Raw genomic sequence first — 8,829 nt, 5'->3', positions numbered from 1 at the left:
CATTCGATAATCGTGTGATCATCCACCTCCATCTTGATCGAGCCCATCATCTCTGTCTCACCCATATATGGCAACTCCTCCTCCTCCCACCTTCTACTCTTCTCGTCCACCCTATCACTCGTCATTCAACCAAAATTGTAATGATGTTAATGTCAATATAATATTAACATACCTTTGAAAAGGTTAAGGATAAAAATAAAATTCTAAAAAAGAAAATCTACTATTTTTTCAACCATTTGAAAAGAAATCCTTATAAAAGCAAAAGGGATGGATAATAAAATGAGTTGTTGAATTAATTTCAAAATTCGAGTCATATCATTCTGCCTGTTTTCTAGTTGTTTGTTGAAATGCCCACAAGTCCCCCATCTCACGCAAACACTCATCCAACCCACAACAATTAAAAAGAATATTTTTTTCTCACTATAATGAATAACGCACAGCCCCACCCTTCCCCTCTTTTCACATTACACCGTCCCGTTCCCTTCCCTCTTTCTACGATGAGCCGACAAATTCAGAGAACCAAACAACATCCCCACTTAAACAAAAGATTAAAAATTTTCTTTTCCTTTTTTTACTTAAATTTTTCGATATTTAATAATTATATTAAAATTTTAATTAGATTTAAATTCTAAATAATATCAAAATTCTTGAAATGCTTTTTTATTATTCGTAAATTCAATCTTAAAGAGTAACAAACTTCTTTTCCCTCAACCTAACTGGATGATATTAATTTGATTATTTTTTTAAGGATTATAAAAAATGAGAACTAAAATAAAAATATCAAAAGACGAAAACTCTTACTAAAGTGTCTGCTGCTCCGCTGCCGTACTGTTCTCTAATTCCAAAATCTCTTTCTTTTTGAATCACTCTCTTTTACTTCGATTCCCTCTATAGGAGCAGAAGCTAGGAAGACAGGGCTTGTTTGTTTAGTTTGTTTGATTTTTTTTTTTAACTATAATGTGAAGCCCTAGCTAAGCATTTTTAGTTAGGGTTTTCTTTTGGATTTTGGCTCCACGAGATCCGGACGAAGGATAAAGGCTGCGTTTTTGGCAGAATGGGGAATTGTTGTAGATCTCCAGCGGCGGTTGCTAGGGAAGACGTTAAATCGAACTTCTCCGGTCACGATCATGGCCGTAAAGATTCCGTTTCCAAGCAGAAGCCACCGATCACCGTGCTCAATGGAGTTTCCAAGGAGAACATCGAGGAGAAGTACCTCGTGGATCGGGAGCTCGGCCGGGGAGAGTTCGGCGTTACTTATCTTTGCATCGATCGAGGCACGCGCGAGTTGCTCGCGTGTAAGTCGATCTCGAAGAGGAAACTCAGAACTGCCGTGGACATCGAAGATGTGAGGCGAGAAGTTGCCATTATGAAGCATTTGCCGAAGAATTCTAGTATCGTGAGCTTGAAAGAAGCTTGCGAGGACGACAATGCGGTTCATTTGGTGATGGAGCTTTGCGAAGGTGGTGAGCTTTTTGATAGGATCGTCGCCAGAGGACATTACACGGAGAGAGCCGCCGCGGCAGTTACAAGGACGATTGTGGAAGTGGTTCAGCTTTGCCATAAGCATGGAGTGATTCATAGAGATTTGAAGCCTGAGAATTTTTTGTTCGCTAATAAGAAAGAGAATTCGCCCTTAAAAGCTATAGATTTTGGGTTATCGATATTTTTCAAGCCTGGTAAGTTGTTTGAAATTTAAATGCATAAACAAGTGAGTGCCTTTTTAAGAATGCACCATATTAGCCAGAATTATTTCGGAGCAACTTGAATTTATTTAATCAGTTAGCAGATATAGTAATTTGCCCTCCCAAGTTTTGATTGTGTCACAACAGATTTGACTCCAAACATGAAGTACATAAAGAATGATATAAGTTTCTCAAATTGGACATGCTGATGGCTATAGTCTGCGTGCTTTTATTTGTTTATGGTGTTTGTAGTGACGAAATACGCACTTTAACAATTTTATTTGCTCATGCTTTAAAGGTAGCTTTTGTGTGCTTTTCCTTCGGATCAATGTTCCTAGCCACTTATTGTACCTGAAATTAACAAACCTAAGAATGAGATAGTGCATGGTTTGGCCTTTGTTAAAGTAGTTTTCTCATTTACCATTGATTCTGCATCAGAATCACTTTTGATTTTTTCTTCTCATTGTGGAAGTTTTGATCCCACTTCTCTTTTTTCTCTTACAGTTGTTTTAGTTTTGTTTTTATCTGTTAGTTACTTATGTTGGTATTCATTATCCATCCCAATCAAGAAACTCTTGGTTCTTTGATCATATCTTTTCTTATCATTAAAATATATATTTTCCTCTCCTTCGTTGCATGAGACTAGACATTTGTGCTCACTATAAGTTTTAGATTTGGAAACGGCTGCACATTGCAGTGATCTGATTCTAAGTTCCAATCTTTTTCCTTCATACAGATGCATAATGGTTATTGTTAGTCATGTTTGTACCTGGCACTTTCTATAAATATATCTTTGTGTTCACACTGAGAGAAACTCTGAACTGTAGCTTTGTTTGGTTGATACAAAATTTCCCATTTCATATGGTGGGTTGTCATGGGGGATAACTGGTTAACCTCTCTTGCTGAAGCGTCTCAAATTTAGTAGATTTCCCTTCTGTCATATGAATGGTCTGATGTTTGGGATGATTTAGTATGCTATAAAACCTTTTGTCTGCTTTGGTTTTGTGAAGATTTTCTCCTATTGCCAAAGATGTGGATGAGTCTGATTTTTATAAATTCTTTATATACTTCCATTGCTTGGAAACTGGAGTAGCAGGCACAGCAAGTTGATGGTTTCTTGTTAAAAAAATTTTGCTTATAATTTTCAAAAATAACCATCAAATTAAGGATTCTTCTACCTTGTCAATAATTTCTCAGTTTTTGTTTGCAAAAGGGGGAAAAAAAAAAAAAGCCTGCATGGTTTGGCAGGATGTGGTGTGGGGATACTGGTAGAGGTATGGAAGAGCAAGTATTATGCTAAATAGTATGAAGTCTGTGTACTTAGTGTTTGACCACTTTTCTTTTTATTCTTGCTGGTTGTAGATTTTATTCTTTAGTACTGTGTTCTAAATCCTACAATGTGTAAATTTCAGGGGAACGATTCTCTGAGATAGTTGGAAGTCCATATTATATGGCTCCTGAGGTTCTCAAACGGAATTATGGGCCAGAAATTGATATATGGAGTGCAGGAGTCATTCTCTATATTTTGTTGTGCGGGGTTCCTCCTTTTTGGGCTGGTAAGTGTCTTTTTGTTGAGTTGCCTTGTCCCCATGCGGATGCATGCATATATGGTGGATGTGTGATGTATGATGTTTCAGAGTGAGTTGAATTGTTATTCCTACCTGTTTTTATGCAGAGTCTGAACAAGGTGTTGCACAGGCAATTCTTCGTGGGTTAATAGATTTCAAACGGGACCCATGGCCAAATATTTCAGAGAGTGCTAAGAGTCTAGTCCGACAAATGTTGGAACCAGACCCAAAGCTCCGGCTTACTGCAAAGCAAGTGCTTGGTACTAACATTTCCTCTGTGCTACTCCTCTTGTGCATGTTTCAGGGAAGGGAGGTGGATGGAGATGCATAGGCAGTTAGGCTCATCCTTTCATGATTAATGTTCCTTTTCTTCATCTTCAAATATAACACTTAAAACCTTACAAATATGAGCTTTCCATGGTTACTTTAAAATACCAAGATCTATGTTTCTGATTTGCTCTACATCAAATATTAATAATTACTAATAGTTTGCCTAAATCTATGTTTCCTCTTTTCACAGAGCATCCTTGGCTCCAAAACGCTAAAAAAGCTCCCAATGTGCCTCTTGGTGATGTTGTTAAGTCAAGGCTTAAACAATTTTCAATGATGAACAGATTCAAAAGAAAAGCCCTACGGGTTGGTTCATTACTACTAAGAATTTTGCTAGATCATTTATTATTTTTCTTTCATAGCTACAGGAATCTTAAAAGGTAATTTGATTTAGGTTATTGCTGAGTTCTTATCTGTTGAAGAAGTTGAAGATATCAAAGTTATGTTCAATAAAATGGACACTGACAATGATGGCATTGTTTCGGTCGAAGAGCTGAAAGCGGATTTAAAAATTATGGTTCACAGCTTGCAGAGCCTGAAGTGCAGATGCTCATTGAAGCTGTGAGTGTGTTTTGGTTTACTCTCTGCCATAAATTAACAATTATTATGATGATTTATTTTTATTGGTTTGTACTAATTCCTAGCAAAAAAATAGCAGTCAAATTTCTTTCTGTTTCTCATTCAATATACCTTTTCAAAGTGTAGTCAATACTTCATAAGTATTAGTTGACCTAGGCATGTTATTATTGGAACTTATTTGAGTAGATTGGAGGCCACCTATTTGGTATCTCCTGTTGTCTCTTACAGTAACTTTATTTGTTAGTATTAACATTATTGTCTGCTACCTTTCTCTTCTTTTCCCCCCACTGGAGTATGTTCTTGAAGTAGTTCGATGTATGGTCAAGTAACAAGTTGGAGTGGATGGCCTTTGGCCGCCAGTGTCCTCACCTCCTGCAATTTTAAATTTGCACTGACAAAAACCATATAATTGGGAGGCTAAGATTTCCTAGTGTGACTAGATTTTCCAAGCAGATAAGTAAGAACCTGGTTTAGTTTTTGTAAGAATAGACTAATCTTTTGGACCATAGGGTATTCAGCTTTTACTTTGCAAACTTGGATGTGCTTGGTTGAGTGAAAAAGTGGAAGGATGGAAGAAGAGTGGAAAAATGAAAGAAATAAATTTTAAGTTTGCTTGGTAGGAAGGAAAAATGAGACGAAAGAAAATAGGATAGATGACCATTTTCCTTCATAATGCATTAAAACTGATTATTTCTAATTAAGAGAGGTGGAAGTTTAGTGTGCATTTTACAAGATTATGCATTTTCTAAATGTCATTTTCTTTCCTGTTCTTTTTCAACTCTAACTAGCATTGGATATAAAGAAAATTGTTTTTCTTTTCATTTTTCCATTTTTCTTACCAAGCACACACTAATGGAAAGAATAATAAGATATTTTCTTTCTATTTTTCTCCCCCTCTAATTTGTCATCTTTCCTATTAAGCAAAGCCTAAGATTATTTTCGTGAAGGATTTGTATGGTATTGATCAAAGATTTTACTTTTAGTTGTTTCTGTGGTTGTACTTTTCTTATATTTTAATACTAGAGTCAATTGCTAGTGCTACTTCCCCCTCCTTTTATCTCTTTCCTAAACGTTCATCAAATTTGAATCTGATAGCTACCTTTGGCTGCATTTGAACATCCACATTAACAAAAATAGTGGCATCGTAGCTTAGGTCATGTTACTTTCCATTTTTAATTCTAAAAGGTTCATATTGACCACAGGTTGATGCTAATGGGAAGGGAACATTGGACTATGGGGAATTTCTTGCTGTTTCTCTCCATCTGCAAAGAATGGCCAATGATGAGCATCTTCGGAAGGCCTTTTCTTACTTTGATAAAGATGGCAATGGTTTTATTGAGCCCGATGAGCTTCGGGATGCATTGATGGAGGATGGAGCAGATGATTGTACAAATGTTGCAAATGACATCTTCCAAGAAGTGGACACTGACAAGGTGATCCAATATTTCTTCACCAATAAATTCATATGACCATATTCTAGTTTAACTGACAATATTATGATTTTGTAAATGCAGGATGGGCGCATCAGCTATGATGAATTTGCAGCCATGATGAAAACTGGTACGGATTGGAGAAAGGCATCTCGACATTACTCGAGAGGGAGATTCAACAGTCTAAGCATAAAGCTGATGAAGGATGGTTCTCTGAATTTGGGGAATGAGTAGAATCGTACTAGCTGTTGGTTTAATTCAACCATGCAAGAAAACGTAAGTAGATCAAGTTCTTTCCTTGTATATCTTAGACTTTGCTTTCTCGTATCACTTGTGATTGTATGGGGAGGGGTGGGAGAGAGGACTCTGCATTAAACGGGGTTTGATGCTATTGGATTACAATCTTGTTTGTCTCCTTCACTCTGCTAATGTTAATTTGTCTTTGTGGCCATAATTAAGTTAGGAAGGCACTACCAACTTTTCGGTATATTGTTTCTGGTTGACATTTGACAACATGAACACGGATTGAATTGAATCAAGTAGTGTTTTAGCATACTCCAGGGAAAGCTGCTATTTTCTTCCGCTTTAAGAAGGTTTTTTTTTTTTTTCATTGGAGGCATTTGGATTAAATGATGCCAATTATCTTCAACTCCAGGCTTTTTAAGAGCTTGAGTTGTTATTTCATTTTTTGTCAGCCTCCGAGTGGGTTCCGAAATCCATTCCATTTGACTCAGGACTACACACAGACCGAAGGCAGTGATGATATGGTAGACCGATTCGGTAGCTTTTGTTGGGGGCAGGGGTGGCTAAGTTTCTCAAGGATTCTTACCTGAGCTTGATGTTTATCGTCAAATTTCCTTTGAACCTTCAATAAAATAGCATCATTCATGACCGAGCCTATTAACTGCTTCCTCCCACCAATGATGAATCTCTTTACTCCAGTCCATCTCAAGCGTTCTTTAGCTAAAGCAATCGGGGCAACTAGGATGGCTATTATAGCTCTATTATAGCTCGACCATTTGCCTTGTGGTACTTATTTGAGGGAGTTTATAAAGAGCATTTGCCTTCTGGTACTTATCTGTGGGAGGTTATAAAGAGGTTGGAGCGGTAATATGTCGAGTTGTCTATAAGCTCTAAGAACATATTGATAGGATCAAAGGATGTCCTAAATTGTCGTAATTACTTAAGAGTAGAACTTCAGAACGTTTTAATTCAATCGATCTCTTAGGTCTAAAAGACCACCTCAATGTGCCAGCGTACGGACAAATTGCTATAAATTAACAAATTCTAATATGAGTTGAATGCAAATAAAGGTATCATTAAGGAAGTAGAACTTCCATGGACTTCAAATCATCTATCATAAACTTACATTTTGATGATATAAACTTCATTAGTTACCTAACACGACTATTTGCTATGCTACTTTGTCAGCCATTGAGATGGATAATGTCCTATTATTACCATTTCCGACTATCAGTGCCTGCCGCTCCTCATGCTGCAAGATGGGCATTTATACTGCTTAATGCTCTCAGCTTTAGCTGGTGTTATTTTAACACATTTTCCATGGAACCACCTCTCACAAACATCACACCCAATCCAAAACTCATCCGCATTGTAATTTCCACCGCAGCTACCGCATAGTGTTTCAACGTGTTCATCTTCATTGTCCTCGTAATCAGCATCAGCAATCTTAGGATTGCTTTTCACTTGTCCATCACTCGATCTCTAGAAAATGAAGAACACAGTTGGAAACAGAAAATACTAAACAATCAAACACCCTGCATCACAAGAAAATCTTTCTTTCTTCGTAGGGAATATTAGGCTTGCTATCATGCTATGCATGCCTCAATTAATCCAAAATTTGCACTAATCAGGCCTGAAAGGAAGTTTTTTAAGTGGTTAACCTTAGTGCTGCCCTGAGATTTGCTCTCACTCTCTATACTTGGTTTATCTTTAACAGGCTTCCTTTCAGTTACAACCTCAAAGACTGTAGGCAGATCGTTCATCATAGTAAATAGATGTTTCCTGTAAAGCAAAATCATAATGAACAAATATAAATTGTATATTCTATAAACAGGAAGCTTATGAAACAGTATAGCACGAGACTTATGCATGTATATATCAAGTATCAAACACTGCCAAGCACCACAAGAAACTACTTGTGCAATTGCTTTCCAATCTTGCATAATCTAAAAACTGGGTTGAGATCCTCTCCATTACTTTTTCAATACAGTAATTATCATTCATACGTATAGGACCTATCATACTTATGAATAGCTATTAAACTTGTATTGCATAATGGTTATTATAGCTTAAACCCTAAAACCTGGGAACCATCATTACACAAACACCGGATTTGAAGTGGGAAAAAGGGAAGGAATCCCTCCTTGATAGATTTCTACCAAAATTGAGAACAAAATAAAACTCAGAAACGAAGTTAGTAGTACCTTTCATTACGGTTAAGACGAGCAGCAAGATAGAAAGCGAGGGAAATCAACCAGGAATCACTATGGACAGCAACCAAGGACAACCAATCTTTACGGTTCATTCCATCTCTAGCGAAATTGATACCAAGCGCGGGCTCAGGAAGCTCTGCTGGAACTTCCTCTGCTGGCAGACTAACTTCCCAGCTTTCATTCGGATGCCCATAAAGGCATAAATTCTCTCTATCTATAACCCAAACAAAAAAGCTTTTGTAAATCAAGCAACTTGGATCTCCAGTAACTTCATTGCTATTATTATTACAATTTGATGTATCCAGGAATTCTTTCTATATATGAGCAACGTGAATTAAAAAGGAAATTGAGAAAAATGGACATGCAAAGACGAAACAAGTTGATGAGATCTGGGAATACCTGGATCACAGAGTCCATAAAAGTGATCTACATCTGAGAGAAGAAAAGAAGGCTAACGTTAAAGAGATATAAAGAGAGAGGGAAAAACAGGAAAGGATTACCCAAAGTTAAAGCACGAAGGATGGCGGTTCTTCGAGCAGTGTAATCTTTGAAGATTTCCTCAACGGTTCGAGCAGAGGAAGCCATGGATTGGAATTAATGGCCTAATAAATTTCTTTTTCTTTATGTTATACAAATGGCAAGCAATTTGCCAGTAGTATTCTTTTCTTTGAATATAGATTCCGTTAGTATTTAGATGAGTAGGTTAGCTGGGGGTCACCATAATTTGCTACTGCCACTCCTCTTTCTTTCACGTGTTGGAGCTCCTTATTGGCTCATCATAACT

At 37.0% G+C, this 8,829-nt stretch overlaps 2 protein-coding genes across 3 annotated transcripts; one reads left to right on the top strand and one right to left on the bottom strand.

Moving 5' to 3' along the window:
• The first annotated feature begins 391 nt into the window (after nucleotides 1-391).
• On the top strand, nucleotides 392-6,144 carry LOC108460355 (calcium-dependent protein kinase 13). The gene is given in 8 exon segments (XM_017759815.2): nucleotides 392-1,676; nucleotides 3,095-3,238; nucleotides 3,358-3,510; nucleotides 3,771-3,886; nucleotides 3,975-4,089; nucleotides 4,092-4,141; nucleotides 5,362-5,592; nucleotides 5,674-6,144. Coding segments are annotated over 8 exon segments (1,581 nt in total). The 5' UTR covers nucleotides 392-1,054; the 3' UTR covers nucleotides 5,824-6,144.
• Nucleotides 6,145-6,856: 712 nt separating this feature from the next.
• Nucleotides 6,857-8,829, bottom strand: LOC108460356 (PHD finger protein ALFIN-LIKE 1-like). Of its 2 annotated transcripts, XM_017759816.2 has the most exons (5): nucleotides 8,546-8,828; nucleotides 8,445-8,477; nucleotides 8,037-8,259; nucleotides 7,494-7,614; nucleotides 6,857-7,314 (listed from the first exon to the last, which is right to left on the bottom strand). In XM_017759816.2, the coding sequence occupies exons 1-5, from the start codon at nucleotides 8,628-8,630 to the stop codon at nucleotides 7,063-7,065; spliced, it is 714 nt and encodes a 237-aa protein (XP_017615305.1). In that variant the 5' UTR covers nucleotides 8,631-8,828; the 3' UTR covers nucleotides 6,857-7,062. The 2 variants fall into 2 exon arrangements, with proteins under 2 accessions (XP_017615305.1, XP_017615306.1); XM_017759817.2 differs by lacking the exon at nucleotides 8,445-8,477 and having other exon boundaries at nucleotides 8,546-8,829.

Source organism: Gossypium arboreum, chromosome 4 (assembly GCF_025698485.1).
Source record: "Gossypium arboreum isolate Shixiya-1 chromosome 4, ASM2569848v2, whole genome shotgun sequence".
NCBI classification, from domain to species: domain Eukaryota; kingdom Viridiplantae; phylum Streptophyta; class Magnoliopsida; order Malvales; family Malvaceae; genus Gossypium; species Gossypium arboreum.
The sequence above is the reverse complement of the archived record's forward strand: the minus strand, read 5'-3'. Positions and strand labels throughout refer to the sequence as shown.

Excerpts from the sequence above, each read along its gene's own strand:
- LOC108460356 (XM_017759816.2), bottom strand. The coding sequence starts at position 8,630 with ATGGCTTCCTCTGCTCGAACCGTTGAGGAAATCTTCAAAGATTACACT. Across the intron at positions 8,478-8,545 it reads CCTTCGTGCTTTAACTTTGG|ATGTAGATCACTTTTATGGA; the intron begins GTAATCCTTTCC and ends TTCTTCTCTCAG. Across the intron at positions 7,315-7,493 it reads AATCTCAGGGCAGCACTAAG|AGATCGAGTGATGGACAAGT; the intron begins GTTAACCACTTA and ends TTCATTTTCTAG.